This window comes from Debaryomyces hansenii, assembly GCF_000006445.2.
Source record: "Debaryomyces hansenii CBS767 chromosome C complete sequence".
Classification (NCBI taxonomy): Eukaryota; Fungi; Ascomycota; class Pichiomycetes; order Serinales; family Debaryomycetaceae; genus Debaryomyces; species Debaryomyces hansenii.
Window position 1 is genome coordinate 326,374 of NC_006045.2, and position 27,972 is coordinate 354,345.

The 27,972-nt window shown below is 38.3% G+C and overlaps 15 protein-coding genes and 1 non-coding gene across 16 annotated transcripts; 10 read left to right on the forward strand and 6 right to left on the reverse strand. All coding sequences in view use genetic code 12, as the record gives it.

Moving 5' to 3' along the window:
* The first annotated feature begins 305 nt into the window (after window positions 1–305).
* On the forward strand, window positions 306–391 carry DEHA2C03542r. Its single transcript is given in 2 exon segments — window positions 306–343; window positions 355–391. It is a non-coding gene; the product is annotated as a tRNA-Lys (tRNA).
* Window positions 392–691: 300 nt separating this feature from the next.
* DEHA2C03564g (DEHA2C03564p) lies at window positions 692–2,362 on the forward strand (the record flags this gene model as incomplete). Its single annotated transcript, XM_457836.1, has 1 exon — window positions 692–2,362. One exon carries the CDS (start codon window positions 692–694, stop codon window positions 2,360–2,362), a length of 1,671 nt encoding a protein of 556 aa, XP_457836.2.
* Window positions 2,363–2,562: 200 nt separating this feature from the next.
* On the forward strand, window positions 2,563–4,233 carry DEHA2C03586g (DEHA2C03586p; the record flags this gene model as incomplete). The annotated part of the gene is made up of 1 exon (XM_457837.1): window positions 2,563–4,233. One exon carries the CDS (start codon window positions 2,563–2,565, stop codon window positions 4,231–4,233), a length of 1,671 nt encoding a protein of 556 aa, XP_457837.2.
* Window positions 4,234–4,488: 255 nt separating this feature from the next.
* Window positions 4,489–6,855, forward strand: DEHA2C03608g (DEHA2C03608p; the record flags this gene model as incomplete). The annotated part of the gene is made up of 1 exon (XM_457838.1): window positions 4,489–6,855. The coding sequence occupies one exon, from the start codon at window positions 4,489–4,491 to the stop codon at window positions 6,853–6,855; it is 2,367 nt and encodes a 788-aa protein (XP_457838.2).
* Window positions 6,856–8,132: 1,277 nt separating this feature from the next.
* On the forward strand, window positions 8,133–9,806 carry DEHA2C03630g (DEHA2C03630p; the record flags this gene model as incomplete). The annotated part of the gene is made up of 1 exon (XM_457839.1): window positions 8,133–9,806. One exon carries the CDS (start codon window positions 8,133–8,135, stop codon window positions 9,804–9,806), a length of 1,674 nt encoding a protein of 557 aa, XP_457839.1.
* Window positions 9,807–9,964: 158 nt separating this feature from the next.
* DEHA2C03652g (DEHA2C03652p) lies at window positions 9,965–11,872 on the reverse strand (the record flags this gene model as incomplete). Its single annotated transcript, XM_457840.2, has 1 exon — window positions 9,965–11,872. The coding sequence occupies one exon, from the start codon at window positions 11,870–11,872 to the stop codon at window positions 9,965–9,967; it is 1,908 nt and encodes a 635-aa protein (XP_457840.2).
* Window positions 11,873–12,216: 344 nt separating this feature from the next.
* Window positions 12,217–13,170, reverse strand: DEHA2C03674g (DEHA2C03674p; the record flags this gene model as incomplete). Its single annotated transcript, XM_457841.1, has 1 exon — window positions 12,217–13,170. The coding sequence occupies one exon, from the start codon at window positions 13,168–13,170 to the stop codon at window positions 12,217–12,219; it is 954 nt and encodes a 317-aa protein (XP_457841.2).
* Window positions 13,171–13,491: 321 nt separating this feature from the next.
* Window positions 13,492–15,243, forward strand: DEHA2C03696g (DEHA2C03696p; the record flags this gene model as incomplete). The annotated part of the gene is made up of 1 exon (XM_457842.1): window positions 13,492–15,243. The coding sequence occupies one exon, from the start codon at window positions 13,492–13,494 to the stop codon at window positions 15,241–15,243; it is 1,752 nt and encodes a 583-aa protein (XP_457842.2).
* Window positions 15,244–15,571: 328 nt separating this feature from the next.
* On the forward strand, window positions 15,572–17,179 carry DEHA2C03718g (DEHA2C03718p; the record flags this gene model as incomplete). The annotated part of the gene is made up of 1 exon (XM_457843.1): window positions 15,572–17,179. The coding sequence occupies one exon, from the start codon at window positions 15,572–15,574 to the stop codon at window positions 17,177–17,179; it is 1,608 nt and encodes a 535-aa protein (XP_457843.2).
* A 175-nt stretch (window positions 17,180–17,354) lies between these two features.
* On the forward strand, window positions 17,355–18,269 carry DEHA2C03740g (DEHA2C03740p; the record flags this gene model as incomplete). The annotated part of the gene is made up of 1 exon (XM_457844.1): window positions 17,355–18,269. The coding sequence occupies one exon, from the start codon at window positions 17,355–17,357 to the stop codon at window positions 18,267–18,269; it is 915 nt and encodes a 304-aa protein (XP_457844.2).
* Window positions 18,270–18,285: 16 nt separating this feature from the next.
* DEHA2C03762g (DEHA2C03762p) lies at window positions 18,286–19,329 on the reverse strand (the record flags this gene model as incomplete). Its single annotated transcript, XM_457845.1, has 1 exon — window positions 18,286–19,329. One exon carries the CDS (start codon window positions 19,327–19,329, stop codon window positions 18,286–18,288), a length of 1,044 nt encoding a protein of 347 aa, XP_457845.2.
* Window positions 19,330–19,706: 377 nt separating this feature from the next.
* DEHA2C03784g (DEHA2C03784p) lies at window positions 19,707–21,587 on the forward strand (the record flags this gene model as incomplete). The annotated part of the gene is made up of 1 exon (XM_457846.2): window positions 19,707–21,587. One exon carries the CDS (start codon window positions 19,707–19,709, stop codon window positions 21,585–21,587), a length of 1,881 nt encoding a protein of 626 aa, XP_457846.2.
* A 189-nt stretch (window positions 21,588–21,776) lies between these two features.
* On the reverse strand, window positions 21,777–22,691 carry DEHA2C03806g (DEHA2C03806p; the record flags this gene model as incomplete). The annotated part of the gene is made up of 1 exon (XM_457847.1): window positions 21,777–22,691. The coding sequence occupies one exon, from the start codon at window positions 22,689–22,691 to the stop codon at window positions 21,777–21,779; it is 915 nt and encodes a 304-aa protein (XP_457847.1).
* A 1,178-nt stretch (window positions 22,692–23,869) lies between these two features.
* DEHA2C03828g (DEHA2C03828p) lies at window positions 23,870–24,886 on the forward strand (the record flags this gene model as incomplete). The annotated part of the gene is made up of 1 exon (XM_457848.2): window positions 23,870–24,886. One exon carries the CDS (start codon window positions 23,870–23,872, stop codon window positions 24,884–24,886), a length of 1,017 nt encoding a protein of 338 aa, XP_457848.2.
* Window positions 24,887–24,988: 102 nt separating this feature from the next.
* On the reverse strand, window positions 24,989–26,410 carry DEHA2C03850g (DEHA2C03850p; the record flags this gene model as incomplete). Its single annotated transcript, XM_457849.1, has 1 exon — window positions 24,989–26,410. One exon carries the CDS (start codon window positions 26,408–26,410, stop codon window positions 24,989–24,991), a length of 1,422 nt encoding a protein of 473 aa, XP_457849.2.
* Window positions 26,411–26,786: 376 nt separating this feature from the next.
* DEHA2C03872g (DEHA2C03872p) lies at window positions 26,787–27,861 on the reverse strand (the record flags this gene model as incomplete). Its single annotated transcript, XM_457850.2, has 2 exons — window positions 26,787–27,727; window positions 27,828–27,861. 2 exons carry the CDS (start codon window positions 27,859–27,861, stop codon window positions 26,787–26,789), a joined length of 975 nt encoding a protein of 324 aa, XP_457850.2.
* Window positions 27,862–27,972: the final 111 nt, after the last annotated feature.

The window sequence follows — 27,972 nt, forward strand, 5'->3', positions numbered from 1 at the left end:
TTGTGTGATTCTTAGTTTGGTATTTTCGTAATTTAAGGTTTTGTAGTTCGATCAAGCTACATCGGGATACCACGAATTCCTATTATTGACACTTTTTGAGTATTCTAGTCACATATTTTTCAGAAATAGCATTATAACCTTTAACCCAATAACCGAACAACGGATATGTAATGCAACAATCAAATAATAATTTGTATTACATATCTAGTTGAATGTGGATTTAAGCTTTAAATGGGCTTGAAAGTAGTAATTTAGTGAATGAAAAATTTATATTGAACTCACAATAATACCTTTCAAGATTATTAGCCTGGCTAGCTCAATCGGTAGAGCGTTTGACTCTTATACAAGAGTAGCTATCAAAAGGTTGCGGGTTCGATCCCCGCGTCGGGTTCTTTAATTTTTTTTCTAATTTTTAATGTCAGAAGTATACGAGTCAGTTGAAGCAGGTTTACCGTAAGAGATTGTAAATCCAAATTTCAAGATTAACTACAACAGATATGATGGAAGGATATACAATAGGTCTTCATCCATACTCTGAACTTCAACATTGATACAGATTTTATGTATTTTTTGTACTATATTAGAGCTATATCTGAGTCATTAGGATTCAGCCGCAGAGCTGTTCGAAAAATGTTCTGGGAACGAGTCAATGCTTTAGATTTTATAGTTTTTTTTATACTAGATATCCATAATGACGACGAAATATATGGAAAGGGACTCAGAAAAGATACAGGTTTCTAGCCTGAAGCAAGACGTTGCTTTGGAAACAATTCCGACTGAGGAATCAGAAAATTCGTCGTCATCAATTTGGAATTTTATCCAAAGATTATCTAAGAAATTAGATTCGTTAGGAGTAGAGACGAGAGGTATAGAAAGAATCGAGCCATATGAAAGATCCACAAACAAAGTCAAACAATTGATATCTGTTATTGGATTATGGTTGTCGGCCTGTGGTGGTTTAAGTTCTATGTCTACGTTTTTATTGGGACCATTAATTTTTGAATTAGGATTAAAAAAATCATTAGTGTCAAGTTTAGTTGGTCAAGCAATCGGATGCGGTATCGCTGCTTACTGTTCCTTAATGGGGCCAAGATCAGGTTGTCGTCAAATGGTAAGTGCTAGATTTTTATTTGGTTGGTGGTTTGTGAAACTAGTCAGTCTTGTTAGCATTATTGGGGTTATGGGTTGGTCTGTAGTCAATAGTGTTGTTGGAGGCCAAATTTTACAAAGTGTAAGTGACGGGAAGATACCTCTTGTTGTCGGTATTATTATTGTGGCCATTATATCCTTATCTGTTGCAATCGGTGGTATTAAACACTTATTGAGAGTTGAAACGTTTTTGAGTATTCCCGTAAACGTAGCGTTTTTATTGTTGTACGTTGCTGCTTCTCAAAAATTTCACCTTTTATCGAATCTCGACGGTGAAGAAATCAGAGGCATGTCTGATGCGGTTAAAGGCAACTGGTTATCATTTTTCTCATTAGCATATTCAACTACCGCAACATGGGGATCTATTGCTTCCGATTACTATATATTATTCCCAGAAAATACCCCTGATGTACAAATTTATTTCCTTACGTTCTTCGGTATCTTACTTCCAACAAGTCTTGTTGGTGTTCTTGGGTTACTCATTGGTAATGTTGCATTATCATACAAGCCATGGGGAGATGTGTATGAAGTGTACGGAATGGGAGGTCTATTGAATGAAGCCTTTAAACCTTGGGGAGCAGGTGGGAAATTTTTGCTCATGGTAATATTCTTATCCTTGGTCTCAAATAATATTATAAATACTTATTCGGCAGCATTTGGCGTCCAATTAGCAGGTATTGGATTCTCCAAAGTTCCAAGATGGATATGGGCTATTGTATTAACAGCAATATACCTTCTTTGTGCGTTAGTCGGAAGAAATAAGTTGGCTACTGTTTTAGGGAATTTCTTACCAATGGTTGGTTACTGGATATCTATGTATTTCGTCATGTTGCTTGAAGAGAACTTGATTTTCAGGTCAAAGAGGTTTATTCATTTATATACAAAGGAGTTTGCCGACGATGATCTGCAGCAATCTTTAACTTCCGGTGCTAGCTTAATTACATCTAAGGAAACGAGACATGACCAATACTACAACTTCAAGATCTGGAATGATTATGAGAAATTGAGCAGAGGTCTAGCATCCACTGCAGCATTCATCATTGGTGCTGCAGGTGCTGCTATTGGCATGGCCCAAGTTTATTGGGTGGGTCCATTAGCAAGATTAAGTGGAGGTGAGTTCGGAGGTGATATTGCAATGTGGTTATGTATGGGCCTTAGTGGAATTTTTTTTCCATGGTTAAGATACTGGGAATTGAAGAAATTCGGTCGTTAGACGATGTAATATAAATAGATATATATAAATGTATTAGAAGTCTTTGAATTTATGAAGTTATTGATTTTAAATCAGTAGTATCAACCCCGCGAAATTATTTTTGGCTCTTATCATCAAAAGATATTGGAAATCTCGAGTACGGTAAGCGATACTAAAGTATTAATTATAATTCTAGAGTCTTCTAGTTAAATCAAACAATCATGTTCTCAAAGGGAACTGAAAGGGAAGATATAATCTCGAGATGTCGACAGGATAATTCAAATTATAATATCTTGCCTTCTTATCATATGGATAAAGGTATAGTTAAAAAAAAATTAAATCCTGGAGACGAAGTATACCAATTTCATCACGAGCCACCGGCTTATAATTCATCAGCATGCCTTGATCCGACTATATCCGTTCAATCTTTTAATTCATGTTCAGAGAATACGATCACGGTGCTTGATAATTTGGATTCCCTAGCTTCTTTGCAAGATATGGTAAAGCAAGATATTTTCTTCACCAACGATGACATAGAAGCAACTGAAAAACCAGTACTAATAAACAATGAAACATTAGAGTATAAACAAGGAGATACGATAAGAGGGTATATCACTATTGAAAATTTAACTTCCAAGGCTATACCATTAAATGTTTATTATGTTCTTTTTGAGGGAATTTACTGCAAAGATCGCAAATGTGATAAATTTCTTCAGATGATAGATTTCAAAGCTTCGTTGAACTACGATAGTACGGAGACGCTCATCGATCGGGATGATGGAACTTACTTAACCATGGGAACTACATTATTGCCTAAGATCAAGTACAAGAGATTTTTTACTTTTAGGGTACCTTCGAGCTTGCTTGAGTGTGCCTGCGGAAACCATTTGGGAAATCATCTAAAAACTCCACCAAGCTGTGGGGACGATATCAATGATTTAATGCCTGCATCAATAAGATATAACATTAGAAGCGCGTTGATATGCAATAAGAACAACGAATATTATATATTAGCAGACATTACCAGGCCTGTAAGGATAATACCTAGGGCGGATCGTCCTGTGAAGGACAGTAATAATGCACTAAATTCTATGTGTAAATCTTTGCTTGATGAAGTTGATCTGGAACTTTCCTCGTCCAGTGGTCGATATTTAAAATCAAGATACAAGATCGGTTCCTATGTAGATCAGCTTCAATTCACTCATACGGAGAGTCACGAATTTTCTGCTATACTGAAGAATCGGAGAATAACAACCAATGTACACAACAGAGAGTACAAATTCAAGTACTACCCTCCACATCTATGCCATATTCCACAATCACTAGAGATTCCAGTTGATTTGGTTTACGACTCGACCACTGAACCTTTACCTGTAATTAAACGGGTTTCTTGTGAGCTAGTAGTTGTATCAATTAATTCCACCGACTATTCAATCCCACAAGAAATAGATCACAATCTATTGTTCTTAAAACAGACCAACCTTACCTTCGATGATTTGGTCATAAGACCAGCTCTTATGTTGCTTAAAGAGATAAATAAGCTCAGAAAACAGATCCCCAGTTTTACGCCAGATCCTCAATCAATGTCCAACTTAAAATGCTTAAGCTATCTATCAACGTCATATGTTACTACATCGATAGATACCAACGTTACTATGGATGTTTCTCGCCTGCTAAAAAGCCAACATACAAGAACTATGCAGCTACACCTTAACCTAAACTCGATGTATATTAAAGATCTGGATAAAGCTATCAAATCCAACAGATTTGGGAGCTTTTGTTTACTTCCCAGCTTTCAATCGTGTAAATTGGTTAGGATGTATTACATGCGAGTCATACTTCATTTACATAATGAGGATATGACTATTCATGTGCCAATTACGGTAGAATAATGAAGAAGCGATTGGAATATCATACAGTACATTTATTTAGATTTCGCAGTCAAATTTCTAAGTGACTCATGATTACAAATCTAATCAATTACGATAACTAAATACGATAGTATAAGTCATAACGTACCTGCTTATTATAAATATATCCAAATATCTTCGTATAATATACTCTTGTTGTAATAAATGGTTTCTCATTTCCTATAAGTCCAAATATATATATATAAATATTCAAGATAACCAAAATATAAATATTCAATGGTATCGAGATCCAGAGAAGACTTATCGCCTAACGAATCTCATATTATAGATGTTGATAGTTCATCACCAGCAGGTGATAGTCAGAATTATTTTAGTCAAAAAGATATAGAATTGACCAAAACTACTAATGAAGCACCAGTGTGGAATATACTACCTTCGTATCATATGTATACTACCACAATATACAAGGGTTTCAATGTTTCCGATGAAAGTTTGACAGAGCCTCCATCGTACGAAACTTCTTCAATTCATTCTGCTGGGCGGTTATCAAGTGTTTCTACGGCGCGTTCGAATAGCGTGGTTGCGCAAGCGTCTTCTGTCGCATCAACGAGAGAAACAGAAGACAGTAATGATAATTCTCAGAGATTAATAATTGCAGATGAGGATACCAATCTGTGGCGGGAGACAATTCTTGATAATGTTCACAAGCTTACTAATTTAACGTATTTTAATAAGGAGGTTTCAAATGCTGTGAAAATATCAATTCAATTTACGAAAGAAGTGGGTGAGTTAGGTAAAGAGCCGATTTTGATCGATTCGCGGCTTCATGAGTATAAGCAGGGAGATCTCATAAATGGATTTGTGCTCATCACGAATGAATCTAATGAACCTATTCCATTTGATATGTTTTACGTATTATTTGAGGGTAATCTTACGGTTGCGAATACGTTAGATGTAAACGATAGGAAGCCATCAAAGGTTGAAAGATTCTTGCAAATGTTTGATTTCAGCGCTTCGTGGAACCACGCATATATCAATAGGCTAATTACTGAATATGCAAATGCTTACGAATGTCCTTTGATTACAGATTCGTATGATGATACAAAAATGGGATTTTCAAATCGAAAATTGCTTCCCGGTGTTACATATAAGCGGTTCTTTACTTTCAAAATCCCCGAAAACTTACTAGATTCGGAATGTGGACACAGTCTTCTGGATCATACTCAAATCCCACCATCCCTTGGAAAATCAAGATCTGAAGATTATGTTAATTTAACTTATAAACCTGACGCTACTAAGACGAAGTCACTTTCGTTTATCGATACGTCTATAAGTTACGGCGTACAGGCTAGATTTATCGGAAGAGCTTCTAAGTATAATGTTAACCAATCTAAGAAAAACGACCCTGTTCTTATCAACTCGAAAGGAGATGAATATGTCATCTTGAAAGAAACTAATAGATTTCTTAGGATTGTACCACAGGTAAGATATTTGACCCCAAACCAAAAGGCAATAAAAAGAAAAGGAAGTCAAATACTTTACAAAAACTTGATAAATCGATGTAAAGAGAAAATTAAAATTGGTCATGAATTAATACAGTCAATTGAGGCCAATAAAATGGACAATGCAATTGACTTAATCAATAAATTATCAAGCCAGGCGCCTAGTGATCATGTCAAATTCAATCAATTATATCAACCGACAAGTGGAGCTGAATGTAAAAGAGATTTGATAGATCAATTTAGTGAACAAAATTACAATCTTATTTCACCATACACGAAAAGGTCAATTAGAGGATCGATAACTCCTATCGGTACGTTGCAGGTTTCAACTCCGAAATTAGAATACATCTTAAAATATATTACACCGGTAGAATATCGGAGGGGAATCGATGTAGATCAATCAGACCTAGATACATGGAATTTAAGGGTCCCAATCGAATTGACATTCCGTATTCCTCAATTATTATTTGGAAAGAAGAAAAAACTTCCCACAATAAAAACTATCCAAAGTGATTTAGTAGTTCTATCGATCAAATCTGATAAACATCCTATACCAATAGAAATCACTCATGATTTATTATTCAAAAACGAAGTGAATGCAGAAAGTGCGTTGAAGGACCGTGGTTTACTTGATCTGGATGATTTTTCATCTATTGTCAAGTCACAATTTAATTCTTACCGTAAGGAAATACATAAAATATTTCTGCAATTACCACCAGAGGTTTTCAAACTTGAGAACCTGTTAGTAACAGATATTAACTGCCTTTCTTCCCTCAAAGAAAAACATATGAATTTACAGTTGGAACATTTGCAATATCAAGTCGCTGGCGAAGACCCAGAAAGTGTTAATTCGAAGAACTTGTTAAACTTGAATTGGACTCATCAAGACAGTGACCCTTCTGCTTACGACGATGCTACCCAATTGGTGTATAAATGTAAGTTTGACTTATTGTTGGATATTGTGACGGCCCATCTTAAAGTTTTAGGAACCTTCAAGAATAATAATGCATTCGATGCATTTAACTTAGTTCCTAGTTTTCAATCTTGTTATATAGACCGGTTTTACTATTTGAAAATCAGCATCAATCTTTCTAATGGAGATACTGTCCATTTAAAGGTTCCTGTTGATTTTGAAAAATAGGTAGTTCATAGTATGATATTTTCTAATGCCAGTGGTCTTGCGAAGTGTAATTCTGACATTAATCCGATTAACGTATCTAATGTGTTGAGCTAACCAAAGTACATATTTAATCAATTGACCCCGAATCTAGTTCGAATGAATCTCATCGCCTTCTACATCTTCTCGATAGTAACCGAGACCATTCCGACCGAACGTCCGAACAATACGTGTCCTAGCAACAATTCAGCTGGTCCAGCTACACAAATGAAATGCTTTCGGCGCCCCCTTAATCCATCACTGTGCAGACGTAGATTTCAGCACTGGACGTTTTGCAAAATGCTTACCTCATTTCACATCACTCAAAACGTTTTTACAAGGATTGACCGAGAATTGTACTATCTCTCAAGCCTGTGAAGCCCAATTGGTCACTATTGACATCAATTGAGTTCGTATCATACTAATTGGCACCAATTGAGTTGGTCAAAGGCCAATTGACCTATATGTCACTTTAATTGATACGTGATCGGGACCTAACGCACATCCATTGAACCCGAGTATGTAATTGACTTCAATTAACCCCCACAATACCAATTGACCTCAATTAAGCCCCTACCACCTCAATTGCTCCCAAATGGCTTTATTTAATACCTACCGATCCATAACGTATCCATTGACCCAATTGACCTCTTCTTGCTCTTAGCCACGGTGGCCCCATGTTCATCGAAATTCTCCCCTTCGACAGCGTCACTCCTTTTCTACATCCTACAACCCTTTATTGTCTAGTTGGAACGACACATAATAACATGCTATAGACACAGTTTTCACTTGTTCACATACTCGACACTCAATTGATCTTATCTCATGTAGGAGCATTGTAGAACGTTAGATTTATTCCATGATGTTCTTTCTGCGTCTTGCAACATCAATTGCACGTCTCATCCCCTTGACCTATGACGAAATTCCGACTTAGGATTCTGTGACTACACGTATTCATCGGTCCATAGCCACATAATTGGCCACTCTATTTTTAAAAAAGCAAGTGAACGCACGGTGGTGGCTATTGTTCCACATTGTTCGCATCATTATTGCTATGAGCCCTTATGCATTTCGCAACCATTTATAATTTCACGTTGGAGTCGTAGCAATTAAGATCATACTTTCAGCAATAATGTAGACGAAGACTTGAAGTCTATATAACGACGGAGAATCCATGCTGTCAGAATAAAAAAAGAAAATATCATCATATATATATTATCATTCATTTTTTAATATATTTATTTTAATACAACTCAATTAATATGGGATTCGCAGATAAAATTCAAAATAAGTTCAATAAGAAGGACATTGAAAACTACGACAAGCAAGGTGGTAAGATCATCGGTAAAGACAACCTTTCCGGTAACTTAGACAAGGACTCAATTGCTGCATACGCTGACCAAGCTGATAAGAAGGGAGGTCAAGTACTTGGCCGTGAAAACTTATCCGGTACCGAAGGTGGTATTGGAAGCAAATATGCTGGAGGCAAATCTGGCGATGCTGCTGGCTCATCAGGAGCCGCAGGTAGTTCAGGCCACGGTAAGGAAGCAGCAGCAGGCACAGCAGGAGCAGCCGGTGTAGGAGCAGCAGGTGCTGGTGCTTATGGTGCTTCTCATGGCTCCTCTGGTAAGGATGCATATGGTTCTAGTGGCCAAGGCTCTTCTGGAGCTCACGGAACTTCAGGAAGTGATGCTTACGGTTCTAGTGGCCATGGTGCTTCAGGAAGAGATGCCTACGGTTCCTCTGGTGCTGGTACCACCTCAGGTAGAGATGCTCACGGTTCTTCTGGTGCTGGTACTTCTGGTACTACTTCAGGTAAAGATGCTTACGGCTCGTCTGGTGCTGGTACTTCTGGTAATACTTCTGGCAGAGATGCTTACGGCTCGTCTGGCGCTGGTACTTCAGGTACTACTTCAGGTAAAGATGCTTATGGCTCCTCTGGTGCTGGTACTTCCGGTACTACTTCAGGTAGGGATGCTCACGGCTCTTCTGGTAACGATGCCTATGGTTCTTCTAATACTCACGGTTCTAGTGGCCACGGATCTTCTGGTAGAGATGCTTATGGTTCTTCCGCTCAAGGTTCAGGATCTGGATCTCATATCAAGGAAGCTGCTGCTGGCGCTGCTGGTGCTGCCGGTCTCGGTGGTGCCGCATATGGTGCTTCTAAGCACGGTTCTTCTAACACCGATACCTACGGCTCCAGTGGCCAAGGTTCTTCTGGCAGAGATGCTTACGGTTCCTCTGGTTCTCACGGTGCATCTGGTACCACCTCAGGTAGGGATGCTTACGGTTCTTCTGGTGCTGGTACTTCTGGTACTACTTCCGGCAGAGATGCTTACGGCTCGTCTGCTGCTGGTACCTCTGGTACTACTTCAGGTAGAGATGCTTACGGATCCTCTGGTTCCCACGGTGCATCTGGTACAACCTCAGGTAGAGATGCTTACGGTTCTTCTGGTGCTGGTACTTCTGGTACTACTTCCGGTAGAGACGCTTACGGTTCTTCTGGTGCTGGTACTTCTGGTACTACTTCCGGTAGAGACGCTTATGGCACTTCAGGAACTCACAGTTCATCCGCTAGAGATACTTACGGATCTTCAGGCAGCGATGCTTATGGATCTAACACCCACAGCTCAGGCTCCCACGGTAAGGAAGTTGGTGCTGGTGCCGCCGGTGCTGGTCTTGGTGGTGCTGCAGGATATGGTGCTTCTAAGCACGGATCTTCCAACACTGACTCCTACGGTCAATCAGGAAGCTCTGGTTACGATCAACAAGGTAAGAGCGCTGGATCTGGTTCCGGATCTGGTCTCGGTGGTTTCAGCACTGGTAATGACAAGCTTGATTCCAAGATTGCTTCTTTAGATGAACCAGTTCAAGAACAAGCTAAGGAAGCTTTCCACAAGGGTTACAAGGATGCTCAAAGCGCCTTCCGTGGTTAAGCTGAATAAAATGATATGCATTTACGTGTTAAGTTCTATATAAAGTATTAGTTCTAATTTTTAGTATTAAAATATAAGTATTGTGAAATTATAAATCGCTTTTATTAAAACTTTTGTTGTAATAATTTCGTTCATTAACATATATAGTAAAACTAGTTCTAACTAGAACAGCTACATTGTAGCATAGAGTAATCGGCACCTATATCACTTTGTAATAACCATTCTTGCTCTAGTTCTTTCAATTCATTTCCCCATTTTGATTTATCATATGGATTGAAGCACATCTTTTCAAGCTTTTTCAAATACGATAAGTCTTCGGCATTATGCTCTTCTGTAAATTCAATGACTTGATTCAAAATCCAATTACGTGGTAAAAAAAGTGGGTTATAGTATTTGCTAATCGATTTCCGTTTGGCATTTCCTGATTTTGATAAATAGCCATCGTAAATCTTTAACCAATTACAAATCTCATCAATCAATTCTTGGGTTGAATATTTACTTTCCAAGGCATTATGGCCCGGTAAAAGGATAGTTTCGGCAATTTGTTTTGGATCATAACCGCTTTCTAAGTTAGAGCTTTGTAATATAAGGAAAAACTTGTTAAAATCACATTGCACCTTATACAACATGTCTAACATAGGATCTATTAACTCTTTATGATTGACTTCTGGATCTTTGGCGTTAATCAAAGACGATTCTAATCCTAACCTGTTAAAAATAGTTTCAACATACTTTTTAGTGAATGCATACTGATAAAGTTCACCGCCAGCTTCAATCAATTTTGTGGCTCTAGTAATAATTCTATCTTCCCATTCCTTTTTGATACCGTTTTCCTTAAAAAATTGGTCATTTAATATTTCAGATCCAGCTCCAATTAACTCTGCAAGATTTTCACCCATTCTAGTTAAATTCCACCAAATCGCCGTAGGAGTGTTACGATAACTATACCTAAGTTCATGATCTTCAGAATTTGGGGTGAAGTTTGGATCGTATTTATCCATTATTGAAAAAGGACCAAAGTCAATAGAGAGACCAAGGACAGATGTATTATCAGTATTCAAAACACCGTTCAAAAAGCCGTACGATTGCCATATAGCAGTGGTGGATGCATTTCTAACAATAGTTTCCAAATACATCTTATCATAATCTGTAAGTTCTCCTATAGTTTCTTTACTACTGTCAAAAAAATCATTTCTTTCCGATAAAACCTTATTCAAGAAGCCAAACTTTTCTCCATCGATTGTAAATAATTCGTTTATAACGTAATCGGATAATTCCTTAATACCATCTCTATCACTTCTCCATCTATAGAGGTCAAATGTGCCTAATCTCACCCACAGTTCTGCAAATCTTGAAACAATTGCACATTTTTCAGCTCTATGACGTTGTGCAAAGGTCTCAGGAAGATACGATAAGGAAAGGGCTCTTGTAGTCGGAATACCCACAGCATTTAAATGCTCCGATATAATATATTCCCGGATAGACGATCTTATAACCGCTTTGCCATCGGCGAACCTAGAGTACGGAGTCATGCCAGCCCCTTTCAATTGCAATTCATATTTATGTCTGTTGTTCTTATCTGGCACATTCTTGGGAACTTCAAACAAATTCACAACTCTTCCATCTCCTAATTGACCGGCAAATTGGCCAAATTGCCATCCAGCATATGCTTGCGAATAAGGAAATGGATATCCTTTTTTCTGGAAATCTTCTTTGTTAAGGTAAAACTCACCAGTAACCAATTTTTGGTACTCGGGGTTTTCAACCTCCTTAGAATCTATCCCTAAATCATTCAATGCTTTGTCACTCGATGTCAAATACCTATATTTCGCCCTTTTCTCTGGGAGTGACCATGAAAATCCTCCCTTTTGTAACACTCTTGGCACATGTATGATATTATCCTTATTTGCCATAGCATCTTCGGGTTTTGGGATTCTGCCATCAGGACTGATATATTTAGTAAAGCTAGTCGTCTTAGGAAGCTCAGCTAATTTCTTTGTATGCATCAGTCTTTTCGTCATAATACTTGAATGTTCCAATGGTAGGTTGCACTTATACTTGAACATAATAATCACTCGTTGAATAAAACCTTACGATAGTAAAATTTCTAAATTTATTTTCTGTGAGCAACTACTAATTCGATTAGTCGATCGTTAATGATTAGGTTATTGAAGTGTTATAAAAAATATTGCATCTAAGTCCGATTACTAATATATATAGTCTGAAATTCTAATAAAGCAAGTTTAAATAGCGTGATTCAGGCTAAACGTTAATCACTACCTGAATGGGAACACTGGTGCAACAGTTATGCGGGATTTGAAAGAAAAGCATTTCCTACTATAATAGTATAGAAAGTAATAGTTTTACTATTAAATATGGTATATATATATATATATATATATCTATATATTTAGTTATTTGCATTCTTATAAACATACTCAATGACGTCTTTGACAGGCATTTCGTCCAAGCTATAACCAGTCCATAAGGATTGTTGTGCGAAGCCTTGATAAATCATAGCTTCCATACCACCAATAACCTGCCAATTGGACGCCTTGAATTCATTATATAATCTAGTGAGTGGTTTAGGGTGGTAGCACATTTCCAAAACAGCTCCTCTCTCTTGGGAACCAATGAATACTTCCAAGGTGGCTCTGGCCGTTTTCTCTTCCTCAGTCAGAGGTGCAAAATCAGGTACAGTGCAGACGATCATGCTTGGTTTCTCTAAAGAAACAGCTTGTTCAGGGCTGGAAACGTGGATGATTTCTCCTTTGAAGCCCCCTTTGACCATTCCTTCTCTCACCGCTTCCACCTCCTCAGCAAATCTGTTTATCACATACACCTTCGAACAGCCCAAGAATTCGTTTAACGCATACACCGCTGAACGGCAGGCTCCACCTCCTCCGTATACCAAACCCGGATTATTGCTGTCTCTCGATTTCTTCACCACTTCTGGTGCATTGTATAAAAACGAATCACGGATTCCATATGTGTCAGTATTGGTACCGATATACAACGTCTTACCGGTGTCCTTTTCCTTTCTTGTGTAAATAGTATTTATAGCCCCAACTGCCTTGGCATCGTTGTCAACGAAATCAACGTGTTCCGCCATCACCACCTTGTTAGGCATAGTCACAGCTGACCCAATGCAGTCTTCGCCTTGCAACACCTTCTTGAAAGCGTCGATATCTGAGCTCTCATACAACTCATACCTCCAGCTTAATCCTAATTTTTCAAACAAGTAGTTTTGCAATAATGGCGATTTAGAGTGGCCAATATGAAGCCCAAAGAGTCTGAATGTAAATTTTTTGGTCCTTAATTCTTCAAAATTCGACTTTTCTAAAATTGGTGAGTTGCTAGCCATTTTATCTGATTTGTATTCTTCTATATTATATCCTATTAGATTCCTATCTTTCCGTCCTATTTATACCGTCAACTATGGTTCTTGTGGAGTAAATTTTTTTGTATACTTAGGAAAAAGAATTAGCCGTAACGGAATATTCTGAGGTATGGAGTTTATAAAAATGTATGGATTTACCCCCGGATTTGTCGACGAGTGAAAAATGTCACAAAGAGGTCAATATTGAAAGCAGCAACTAAGACAGTATCGCGTAAAAGAAGATCGAAAACCGCTTAAAGCGCTTAGAAACATATATCTGGAGTTAGGTATATTGATTATAATACAATGATACCTAAAAGATTGCTTGGACGCCAAGCGACGCGTCTTTTGGTAGGTATGATATTTTGCTTGCTTATATTTCACTTTGTTTATCGGTCATCGCCAAAGCCATTAGTGAATGGAGATGCTAGTTCTAGGGTTGTAACAGCTGCAGACCCACCTGAAGTTAAGGGAGAAGCTGGAGTGGAGAAAGCGAACTTGAAATCTATCAGAGATTACAGAGCCTTCTTTGACGGATTGGAAGCATACATGCCAAAATCACCATCGATTAAAGGCATGTATAAGACAAAACAGGCACCGGAAATAAAGTCAGAGAATGACGACTTTCTTTTGTCGAAGTCGTTATTGGAGAACGTGTTGGATATTCCAGATTCCACGTATCAGGAATTAAAGGATTCGCATTCGAGATATGTGGACATTCATATGAACAAGCTTATAGAGAACTATGGGATCTCCACCTTTGGTAATATATTGAAGTCCGACCCTGAATGGGGGACATACGAGGGATCTTCGGGATATGTGATGGTTGGTGGTGGTAGATTTAATTGGTTGTCGTACCTTGTTATAAAGCAGATCAGAGCCACAGGATCTAAAATGCCGATTGAGTTGTTCATTGCTGCTGAGGAGGAGTATGAAAAAGAATTCTGTGAAGAACTATTACCACGTTACAATGCACACTGTAATCTCTTTGATTCATCATTATCTGCCAACTTGAAGGAGAGATTCGATCTTGGTGGGTACCAACTCAAAATGTTGGCTATATTGAGTTCCAGATTTGAAAATGTCATGTACGTGGACTCCGATAATTTCCCGGCTAAAAATGTCGATTATATATTTGAAAGCGACTTATATAAAGAAAAGAATTTGATTTTATGGCCGGATGCATGGGGCCGTACCACCAACCCAAAATTCTACGAGATTGCTGGGGTCAAGGTCAAAGAAAATAAAGTTAGATATTCGGAATATGACAAGAAACAGGCAGAACGCGATGGCTTATCTGGTGTCAAGCCCTTGTCTGAGTATAACTTTGAGAATTCTGCGTTCCACGATTTTGAAGGTACCATACCTAATCCGACTTCTGAAACTGGTATGTTTGTGATTAACAAGACTTCTCATATGAAAACATTGCTTCTTTGCTTGTACTATAATGTATTTGGGCCAAACTACTACTATCCATTATTAACCCAAGGGTCCGCTGGAGAAGGCGATAAAGAAACGTTTATCGCTGCTGCTCACGTTATGAATGAACCCTGGTTCCAAACGTTGAAGCAGTTCCAATTTACGGGGTATTTTTCCAAAGCGGATAATAACAATTTCGCGTCCAAAGCCTTAAGCCACTACGATCCAGTCGGTTCGGCCGTAACGAAAGATAATCTCGATGTTGTATTTAATCATTTATCTTATCCTAAATACTATCCTAACTGGTTAGTTGATAATCATGACTTGATCTATGAACAGCTGGGAGAACATATCCGTATGTATAGTGCCATTAACGATAATGTTGGGTACGATTTCGATTTAAGAGTATTGCAGTTCTTCACGCAAGGAATGTGCCCAAATTATTATGACCCAAAGACAGGAAAGGCCATTGATGGCGAAAATATTTACAAAAATAAAGAGTACATGGGGAAATACTTGCACTATGTTTCGTCCGAAGAAGAGCTCGAAAGACAAAGATGCGACCAAGTTTTCCTTCCTCATTTGAAGTGGTTAAAGGAGACGACAAAGTTCCCAGAAAACCTGGTAGTAAATGTATAACATGGACACAGAAAATTCCATTTCAGTTATGTCTGGCGTTGTTACATAGGATCATGGTTTATTTACTTGAATATAGAATAATAGATTTTGACAAATTTACTTTCAAATGATAGAAGTTACTTTTCCGTTATTGCGTTTCGGTGGGGGGAGGTAAGGCTGAAAAACGTAAGTTTCTTATTTCCGGGATATTCTTGCTCTTAATAAATTATCCATTCTCGGAAATATGTAGAAAACTCGATCCGATATACTGATATCTTTTTAATCAATTTTAATATATATAAGTCCAATACTTTATATTTTAAAATGCGTTGAATAGACCATAGGCATTATGGAAAGTTCATGTAGAGACAACATAGATTTAAATAGAGATGTTTCACAAGACTCAAATTATATTGAAGAGGATGAAATCCTGGAAATAAAGTCATCAATAAGTACTCTTAAACCAACCCCACCACCAGAAGAGATATCAGTGGGACGAGAAATACTATTCTTGCTTTGTATGGCACTACAACAAATGTTAACCCAAGCAGGGGTAGCGCAGACAACTAACCCATCTACACCTATTGCAGAACAATTTGGGGTTGAAGATCTGAATGGAGAAAAATCATGGTTCACAGCATCTTATTCGCTTACGGTCGGTACATTTATCTTGATTGCAGGAAGATTGGGAGATATGTATGGGTACAAGAAGATGTATTTGATAGGGTTTGCTTGGTTTGCATTATGGTCTTTAGTAGTCGGATTTTCCGGGTTTACAAAGTCTCAGATTTTTTTCGATGTTGCTAGAGCATTGCAAGGGATGGGCCCTGCATTATCTACGCCAAATGCCATGGCATTAGTCGGGCATTATTACCCAAAGGGTTTCAGAAAGGACCTCTGCATGTGTTTGTATGGAAGTGTGGCACCCACAGGGTTTATGTTAGGTGCACTTTTCAGCGGAATAGTTGCTCAGTTGGTAGATAGTATGGCTCTTCCTGGTGTGTTTCTAGGCTACTTTTTGATGGCAATAGTATGTGTTATATTTCTAGTAGTTGGGTACTTTGCAATTCCCGAAAATATTGGTAACGTTGATCCTGAGAAGGAGGAAGGTTCGTTCGATTGGCTAGGATCTTTCTTTGGTGTATCTGGACTCGTTTTAATAAATTTTGCGTGGAACCAGGGACCTAATGTTGGGTGGGATAAGCCATATGTGTACGTCTTATTGATAGTCGGATTTATACTGATAGGCTTATTTTTTGTGGCAGAAGGTAAAGTTAAAGACCCATTGGTACCATCTGCTGCATTAAAAGGTGAAACTGGCTTCGTCTTAGGTTGTATAGCTGCAGGATGGTCGTGTTTTGGGGTTTGGCTATATTATACTTTTCAATGGAACGAGTTCGTCGATGGTCAGACAGCAATAATAGGAGGTGTCCATTTTGTTCCCGCAGCTATTGTTGGATATGTCGCTGCTGCTTTGACTGCAGTTCTATTACAAAAACTTCCTCTGTCAATCGTTATGCATTTTGCTATGTTGTTCTTCTTTGTGGGAATAGTTTTAATGGGTACAAGACCGGTAGGACAAATATATTGGACTCAGAAATTCTTCTCTTTGATAATTCAGAGTTTTGGTATGGATATGAGTTTTCCGGCTGCAACTGTTATCTTGTCAAATAGTCTTCCAAAAGCTCAACAAGGTATAGCCGCATCATTAGTCGCAACATTTCAGAATTATGCAATTTCCATTGGTTTAGGAATCGCTGGAACCGTCGAGTATTACCAAACCAGGAACCTTCCAGATTCATTAGAGACGGATATTCATGGTTTTAGAGTAGCATTCTACATGGGAATGGGTTTAGCAGGTTGTGGAGTTGTCCTTTCTTTAATTTTTATTTTAAAGCAAGCTAAGGATAATGCACAACGCCGGAAGTTAGAAAAATCCGAAAAACCTGCAGTATAGTAGGTAACTTTGATCTTAGTAACTGTTATATTGTGTATATAGAGATCTATGTTTAACTTAATCTAATTCACTATTGTGCAACAAGTATCGCGACTTTTAAAAGAAAGTGTGCTACAAAAGGGGTTGACTTTCAAGATCAATATGAACTAACAGATCCTTCAATTGTCACCATAATATGAGTAATTCTGTATTAAGATCACCATTAACCCATTCATTGAATATAGCCCTTATCCAATTGAAGGCAGGAGCTGACAAAGCAGCAAATTTGTCAAAGGTAACCAAATTTATTGACTCAGCAGTTAAGACCAGTAATGTTGGAAAATTACATTTAGTAGTCTTACCAGAATGTTTTAACTCACCATACGCTGTTGATCAGTTTCGCAATTATGCTGAATTGATACCATCCGGTGAAACCACTAATTTATTGTCGTCATTGGCAAAGAAGCATGGTATTTTTATTGTTGGAGGATCTATTCCAGAGTTGGATCAAGAGAATGATAAGATTTTTAATACATCATTGACGTTTTCACCAGAGGGAAAAATTATTGCTAAGCACCGTAAAGTTCACTTATTTGATATTGATATCCCTGGAGGAATTACTTTTAAAGAACTGGTAACTTTAAGTGCTGGAGATAAGGCCACAGTTTTCAAATTAGGTGAATTTGGAAACGTTGGTTTAGGAATTTGCTATGATATTAGATTCCCCGAGTTAGCCATGATTGCATCTCGTAATCCTTATAATTCCTTTGCTATGTTCTACCCAGGTGCATTCAATACAACCACAGGGCCTTTGCACTGGCATTTATTGGCAAAGGCTAGAGCAGTAGACAATGAAATGTTCACTATTTTATGTAGTCCTGCCAGAGATGTTGGTGGCGGTGGATATCAAGCATATGGACATTCATTAGTGGTAGATCCATACGGTGCAATTATAGCTGAAGCAGGAGAAGAAGAAGAGATTTTATTCGCTACTTTAGATAAAGAATTGTTGCCTAAAGCTCGAGAAGGGATACCGGTACATTATCAAAGAAAATTTGACGTTTACGACGATTTTGTTGGTAATGGAGGTGTAAAAGTCAGTGATTTATAGATACATAACGTACATATCAGAACTCTCCGTCTTCGTTCTTTTCAATAAAGTCAACTAATATTTCCATAAATTCTGTTGGCTTTTCACTGATAACCCAGTGACCAGAATCAACGTCTCTAACATCGAAATTAGGGAAATATTTTCCAATATCAGGGATGATCTCGTCAGGAACATAGGATGATTGAGTTCCTCTTACAACCAACAATGGCCCTTTTGACCATCTAGAGATATTCAGGTCGTAAGGCCAGCCAGAAATATACCCTTCTGTAATGGCCTTATTTATAGTCTCTAACGGAACTCTTGATGTAATAACATCATTAGCTTTACCTCTATGAAGATTGGTAATTAAAAATTGACGGATTTCTTTAGAAGGTTCAACCTTTGCTAATTGTGCATCCACATCCTTTATGTTGGTATATTTATATTGTTCTAATGCAATTCTTAATTGTCTAATGTATTTAGTGAACGATGAAACTGAAGTCATAGTTAAATCAACAGGAGCATTATCTACCGAGACAACCATCTTTGGTAAGTCTGGACGACGTAAGGCCAATGCCATGACCGTTTTAGCTCCCATAGAATGTCCGATTATAATAGGTTTAGCATTTTCTGGAAACTTGGCTTGTTCAATGAAATTCTCAACATCAGCAGATAAAGAAGGATAATCCAACCTATTTATATGGGGAGATTGTCCGAAGTTACGCAAGTCCAAACAATAAACGTCTCTTTCAAGTCTTGTGGCCAATTTCTTTGCTACTGTTCTATTGTTAATTTTGGATCCGAATAATCCATGCAATATGATTAATGGGGATCTAGTAACTGATGGTTCCTCCTGAGGGGAGTGTTTGTCATAAGCAAGATCAACTGTCTCAATAGATCCATCGGTAGCTAATGCATCCCCCAAATAAGAAGCAGAGTTGCTTGCATATGAAGATTGAGTTCCATCGTAATGAATATTTGATTTTGTTGAATAATTCTTAAAACCGAGCGAGCTACTAGGTTTACTCACACGAGGGAAACTTTTCAAACTGGCGAATAGAGATGTAGGCCTAAGTAACATGTTTATGAATTAGAATATTCTATTATCTGATCAAAGAAACCTAGTTTCCATAGATTTGAGAACAGAGAAACGTGAGAAACGTTAAACCGTTAGCGAGTCTCAAGCGAGAAGGTTCTACAATTTACACATAAAATTGATAATATAAGGATTTAAATCATAGTATAGTACAATACAATAATTCTATACCATGGTCAGTTGATACAAATAGATCGAATTGATAAAAGCAAACCAATAGAGTCTTTCTGTGACCGTAGGCTTACTCCGATGACCTAGCTTTTGAAAATATCTTACGGCCGTAAGAAATGATATATATTTGATGCATAAGTTTGAAGATCTAAAAATTTGCAACAAACTAGATATCATCATACAGGTAAATCATGATATCTATAAGTAACCCAATGAAGGTCAATTCTTTTGAATGGTCAGAAATTTCGTTGTATCTTCCTTCAAAAAGGAATGAAGAAGAAGTATGCTTGTTGGATAATGTGAGCGGACTGATGAAACCTGGGGAAATCATGGCTCTTATGGGCCCATCAGGTTCGGGTAAGACTACGTTATTAAATAGATTATCGAATAGAAGCAATCCTAAGTCTTCAAAACAAACAGGAGAGATCTTAATCAACAAAGAGGTGGCTACACTGGCAGAACTTAAGGAAGTTTCGAACTATGTGGAGCAAGAAGATTCGCTAATAGGCTCATTAACAGTTAAAGAGACGGTAGAATTCAGTGCTAAGTTTGCAAATATTCCGAAGCGGTTCAGAGGTGATTTAGTGGACGGTATCATTCGTCTTTTAGGTTTAGAGAATCAAAAAAATTTGAAAATTGGAACACCCTTACTGAAAGGGATTTCGGGTGGTCAAAAGAGAAGAACAAGCATTGCATCTCAAGTATTAAGCAAACCACAAATATTATTTTTGGATGAGCCTACATCAGGCTTAGATTCAGTAGCTTCAAGAGAGGTTATTAACACTTTGAAGAAGATTGCAATCAGCGAAAAGATAATTGTAATTGCATCAATTCATCAACCTTCAACATCAACGTTTCAATTGTTTGACAAAGTTTTGTTTTTGTCTAAAGGGAAACCTATATATAACAGCAAAGTTTCAGAAATTCCAGCATATTTTGAATCCATTCATTATGGAATCCCTCAATATCATAATCCTTCGGAATATATTCTAGATCTTATTAACACGGATTTTTCAAATAATCTCGCTAGTGATGAAGAGTCAACTATAGGTGATAAAGAGATGATTGTTCAAGATTTAGTTAACAAATGGCGTAAAGTAGAAGAACGTCAGAAGGCATCGCAAGTGGATGAAGACTACACCAACCTTCAATCTGAAAAATCGTCTCAGATGTATGAAAATGAATATTTATTACCGTGCATTCGATTCAAAAATATTCTTGTTAGAGAAAGTATCCGTACTGGTATTTTATTACAAAGATTGCTAATAAAATCGAGACGGGATGTTTTGGCGTACTATGTAAGAATTATTATGTACCTAGGTCTAGCCATCTTAATGGGGACAGTTTGGCTAAGACTAGATAATAATCAAGACAATATTCAGCCTTTTACTAATGCAATTTTCTTCTCAGGTGCCTTTATGTCATTTATGTCGGTTGCATACATTCCCTCTTTTATTGAAGATTATTCTAGTTATAAGAAAGAAAAGATGAATGGTGATTATGGTCCGTTTGCGTTTGTTTTTTCAAATTTCATTATTGGTATACCATTTTTATTTGTAATTAGTTTGCTATTCAGTATTGTGACCTACTTTATGTGCCATTTCCATGATAGTTCACAAGGCTTTGGGTATTATGTTATGTGGTTATTCCTTGATTTACTTGCAGCTGAATCGATGACAGTGTTCATTGCCTCTGTTTTCCCCAATTTTGTTGTATCTTTGGCCTTGACAGCATTTGCAAATGGGTTATGGATGTCTGTTGGCGGCTTCTTGGTTAGCAGTAAGATCTTGAATGACTTTTGGTATTACACGTTCTATTGGATTAATTACCAAAGATATGTTTTTCAAGGAATGATGTTTAACGAGTTTGAACAACGTATATTTGACTGCGATTCAAATTGTCACTGCTTATATGAATCAAGTTTATCTGATCAATGTAAGATCGCAGGCACAGCAGTGTTAGAGAATCTAGGATATTCCCACAGCGACAAAGGCCTTTGGATTGGAATATTAATTGTATTAATATTTGTATTTAGGTTGGGGAGTTACGTTGGTTTAAAGTTGAGAAAGTGACTATTATACAATTGAATATATTTTTATGCGCTTTTGTAGAAAACATTCGTCAACCAAAAGAAAGAATTGCAACCATGACTAACTGAGTACATATCGAAAACTACAGCTCTAATCTTTTATATATTTATTAATTTAAAAATACACTAGAATAAACCATAAAATTTGAGAAAAAGCGACGTAAAAAAAAACCTAATCCATTAACTTCACATAATTTGATGGACAAATACCAACTTGTCCATTTGATCTTTTTGCTTGCCACCATTTACCATCAATATCATCCACTTCCAAAAGTTCATCTTTGGCAAAGGAAATTTCATTAATATCTTCTGGATTGGCGTCATAGCTATATAAGGCCTTGGCTTTATACCTGAATACATTGCCGGTATCGTTGACAGAATTGGTATCGTTATAAACAGTCTGTCTTTTGTTACTGGTCAAGTCCCTGCTTTGATGCACGTCAGACGACGAAAAGTTTTCCAAGCCATTTAATTGTGACGAGGACATGTATGGGGTATTGACGGACTTGTTGTTCGTAGTGAGTTGAGATTGTCTCAAATTGTTGTCCTGGAACTGAGTGTTTCCTTGGGACGACGAATATCTCTTGTATTCCACCTCGTCGTCGATGTCTCCATCGGCAGCCTTGTTATCGGCCGAGGGTAAGTGGCCATGATTGTGCGAATGTGTCTTCAACGAGAACGAATCAATGAACTGGTTTGTAGGAGACTCTGGATGGCCCCCGAAGTATAAGATCCAGATCAAGTTCAACATCGACAACAAAATACATCCCGCAGCGCAACACAACATTCCCGAGTCTCCTGTCTTGTAGATCAAGTGGTTGGTCGAGTTGGTGGAATATACAAACGCAATCGATAACAACCCCACCAAAGTGAACTTGTACAACTCGATCGTGTTGTACAAGTACAACACCGTGATCACCACCATTATTACCAACTGATACATTATGCCCCACCAACTGAAATGGGGGAATTTGTCCTGATTCGATGCTCCGGCCCCTGCAATAGATATAATCCATGCTATCAACCCAAACGACAACGTGGATATAGCAAATGGGTCTCCGATAAAGTTCGATATGCTGAACGACATTATATTCGTGTTTTCAACCTTCGAGTGTTTCTTAGAATGCGTTTTTGAGCGTTTTTCGATCTACTGTTTTAAAGCGAATGTTTAGCAAATATAAGTTTCTCAAGCAAAATGTACAATAATCACTAATCTTAGTTTATCAATATACCAATGACCTGCTGTAACCTGCTGCTAGAATAACCCCAAAAAATGTATAAAAACCAATCTTTAAATCCAAATCTAAACAACAATACTCAAATCAATATTAGATCTACTAAATTTTTTATGTACCATAATAATTACACAATTATAGGTCGGTTAAAAAAGCGTGTATTTTTATCATACGCGATTTTTAAGCGGTCCAAGTCTAGACTTGGTTTTTGAGACACGGCAGAATGGCAGTCTAGGCCGATTATGCGGTACGGATGCTGGTGTAGAGATCGGAGGATAACGGCCTGGAAGGACTTGGAAAGCAGTTAGGAGAATAACGTGCTTGAAGTGCGCTGGGGGATAATTAATTTGCTCACGGAAAATTTAATAGCGCGGTACTTCATCTCCAGCCAATGCAAACGAAGCAAAAGGGGAATAGGTCACTAATGTTGTCTTAAGGAAGTATGCGATGAGAATATGTGAGACTCATATAGGTGTCTTCCGGAACAACTCAAGGGCGTTTGGTACTACTGTGTCTATACGAGGATCATGATCCGCCGAAACGACCTAATGGCTGTATCAGTTGAAGTATGGGGTTTAGGGTTTAGGAATAAGAATTACAGATTGTACAGAGATAGAGTACTGTTAGGGGAATTCAAGCGCCATAAGTTAGCGGAGTTAGGGAGACTAAACTTAAAGCGAATGGCTAATGTACGAGGACGATTAATTAGAAAGTACGGCCGTGCGGCTTCGTCACGCAGAAGGCTGCAACAGGAAAGGATGCGGAGATACCTTTTACTGTGATAGTCATACACACAGACTGGACTAACGGACTTTAACGGCTGGGTGGAAACGGTTAAAATAACACACTTGTGAACTATATAAAGCTCAGTGAAAAAGGGAGGTATTGACAATTGGTTAGAGAAACATCAAAAGCACAAAACACACAATCTCAAAAGCTGAGAAGGGTACATAAAGCGCAACCTAATAAATATTCTACTATATAATTGCTATAAACTGTTTTTAGTAGAAAACAAAATTGTCAGTGAAAAATGTTGACATTACAGAGAACTTTTGTACGTAGTACAATTCCGTATTCGATTGGATCGATGAGGTTCAATTCGTCGATTCCAGGCACATCGGCGAAGCAGAGTCCATTTAAGATTTCTACCACCTTGATCAAGGATTCCGACAGGGAAAAGCACGATGATAAACAGTTCATTACTCATCCATTGTTCCCACATCCAGAGTTTAATGGAGAAGAATGCGAGAGGGTACGGGTGGAGCATAGAGAACCACAATCTCGCGGGGACAGGATTGCATTTAAAGGAATCCAGCTTGTTAGAGGATCATTTGACTTTGTGACAGGATACAAAAAGCCTGCCAACGAACAGGATATACAGGATGGATTCAAGGGTACTAGGTACGAGATGACGGAACCTAAGTGGTTGACCAGATGCATATTCTTGGAAAGTATTGCTGGGGTTCCAGGAATGGTTGCAGCATTCATTAGACACTTGCACTCGCTCCGTCTTTTGAGAAGAGACAAAGCATGGATTGAAACGTTGTTGGATGAGGCCTACAATGAAAGAATGCATTTGTTGACATTTATCAAGCTTGGTAGACCATCGTGGTTTACCAGACTGATCATCTATATCGGCCAGGGGGTATTTTGCAATTTATTCTTCATGTGCTACTTGATCAACCCAAAATACTGCCATAGGTTCGTTGGTTACTTGGAAGAAGAAGCAGTTAGTACGTATACCCATTTGTTAGAAGAATTAAAGATGGGTAAGTTGAAGGAGTTTGACAATATTCAGATCCCAGCCATTAGTTGGCAATACTGGCCTGAATTGGATGAAAAGTCTTCTTTTACTGACTTAATTTTGAGAATTAGGGCCGACGAAGCCAAACACAGGGAAGTCAACCATACCTTAGCCAACTTAAACCAGAAGAGCGACAGAAACCCATTTGCATTAGAAATTAAGGGTACCGATAAGAAGCAACCAACCAATGGCTTAGAAACTCACAAAGGTACTGGCTGGGACCGTGATGATTTAATACTTTAAATGAAATGTACATAGCTAGATACCATATATGTTTTATGATTTATTTATATGTTTACGAAAATAACGATTATAGTTAATTTGATTACTACTTATCTATAAGGTCTATTCTGTGGCACCTAAAAATATTGTTGCACTTAAGCATACAATCATGACTGTTACACCCCAGATGGCTAATGCTAATCCTCCGAATTTGCAGATACGCTCAACTCTATCCAATTCGGTGGCTCCATTGATTGGCTTAATTAACAAGTATCCAAATAATCCTGGTAATATAAATGAAATCGAAGTTGATCCTGTCGATCCAACAAACGCTAACACATGCTCTAATGAAGTAACGGTGATTGCCACAAGGTATGATAAGACGAGAATCGCCGTGGTGATTATGTAGAACATTTTCGTTGATAATTTAACAACGATTGGATAGTGACCATCTGAATCTTGTGCACCTTCGACTGGGGTGGTGGAAATAAAAGTTTCGTCAGCAAGCGTTTCAAGCTGGGAATCAGTCTGAGATTCCGCATCCGATGCTAAAGATGTATACTCTGGAGCATTTGCTGAACGCTTTGCTTTCAGGTGTGCCTTAAACCCATTCTTGATAAAAAAAATTACATGGTTAATCGATCCTCTACATGGATGGCACTGCAAAGGATATGATAAACTGACCATAATAACAATGCACAATCTTCCGATTAACGACAGGATCGAATCCTTAGGGTACATGCTGATAATGTTACCCCCCACAGAATTACCGAAGGTCAAGTAACCAGAAACCCCAACAATCAAATACGAAATGCATGCTGTGGAAATAGCGTTTCTAATAATTACATTCGATTGTCTTGTTTGTGACCCCTGTTTCTCGTTGGGCTTTAATTCATTGATAATGGCAAACATGTTTTGGTGGCACGTATATGCGAACACAAATATAGGGAACGATGCTAACGTAGACTTCACAGACACTGGGCCCACCCAATCCACCTGAATGCTCTCCACTGGAATGTCTCTAGCCACAAAATGTGATATAACAAGACATATCAAATACACCACCGAAAACAAGGCCACGATCGACGTGTATTTTAACGAATCCAATTTCTTCAAGTACGAGAACGGAATAACGATGCAGACCATAAACACACTGATCCACAAGTTTCTGGCCATCAACACACTGTCAGGGCTAACGTGCAAACTCTCCATGATTTTCGGCATCAAATCACCGATAACCACCAAATAACTAACCCCGACCCCAAAGCATTTAATCGCGATTGCGCTATCAAAGATTATCGACAATTGCGGATACGTTAATTGTGCCAAACTGAAATATGAAACCGCTTCTTGCTGCTGCGTATACTTGGCCACCTTATTCTGCAAATACAACCCAAACGAAGACGTAAGCGACGACCAAACAATCAAGAGACACCCAAACAATAACCCATTACTCTTCAACCCAAATGGCATGGCAAGAATACCTGCTCCCACGATTGTGTTAAGCAAGTTAATGGTACCAGACTTAATACTCGCTGTACCCATAGTGACTTATATCGAACTATTCTAGTATTTTGACTCTCTGTATAAGCATACAATGGTTATCTACTACGTAACTATATGGTCAGTCTGTGCAATTGGTGATTATATTTAGTTCGAATAAACACTGTCACGTGTACATTATCATCAACTAGTTAGCTCCATACATACAAAGACTAAAAGATATAAGTTTATTGAAATAGAAATAAAACAAAGCTAGCAAAGGGGAAGAGAATAAGCGTACGACCAAGGGAATACAACAATAAATACAAGGATAGTAATGTTAATTCACTAAAAAAGTATTGGCGTAGAGAAATGAACCCCACTCATGATTGAAATCTTTTAATTAACAAAACGTCACCATACATCGCCTATGAATAACTTAGAAAACCAAAACACCGATAAGGAAAGCGATCAACATCAAGAGCACGGCCAAAGGCAAAGAAATACCGCTGGAAGGTTCTTCGGTGGCTTGGGATTGGGCTTGGGAGGTGTAACCGGAGGAACCTTGGGCTCTCTTTTCGTTGGAGTCGAATTTTTCGGACATGTTGTTGATTTGAGCGTTGGAGTCTTCTAAGTCTCTTTGGACATCGGATGGGGGTTGGGATTTATCGACTCTAGAGGCGGCGGCGATGCCAGCAGCCGCAGAAGAGTCGTTGTAGTTAGCACCAGAGGTGTAGCCGTTGGAGGAAGCATTTGGTGCAAACGAGTCGGTTACGGATCTGTTCACGTTAGCAGCAACATCTTCTGGGGCATCACCACCGAAGTTGTCGCCACGGGAGCCGGCGTAAGCAGCACCGGCACCAATAGCACCACCACCGAGGGCACCGGCACCAGCAGCACCAGCAGCACCAAAATCGGATCCACCTACATCAGATCCAGCAGCACCGGCTCCAAATCCACTGTCGCCATGTTGTTGGGGTTGGAATTCACGTTGCGAGTCAACACCGTGGTCACCAGCTGCGTCGTCTTCCACGTCTTCGCCAATAACATAATTCACTCTCAATTTCTTTTGGACCAACTGTTGCTTGTACTGAGCCTCTAAGTTAGGCCAGTAGTCGCTCAATTTGGAAGCGTCGTCGAGATCTGGACATGGCAACGAAACTAACAAAAACTTATCCTTACACTTGTAATCTTCCGGCAATGGCTGGGAAAACCCCTGCAAAATAATCGAAATCTTGATGCTATTACCTGGCTCAATAATACTGGCATTTGGTCTGACACAGTATAACTTTGGAGCCGTCGTCTTGACCTTAAACGCTAACGGCGTATCAGAAGTATTAGTCAATGATAAATATTCCGAAGTAGGTTTGGTAAAACTACCTATTTTTGTCTGGTTAGTAATTTGGCCTGTGATGGTCTTAATGTTCCAAGTAGCAATTACGCTGTCTTTAAACACATCTTGACGAATAATAAGACATACCCTTAAATTCTAAAGCACTAGGTGAAACTTCCATAATGTACAATCGCAATAATAATAACACGAGTCAATAAATTGATTGATTATTGAATTGTTGTTGTATTAACAGCACGTATTATTTATCTGTATTAAAGGATGGTGGATAAAA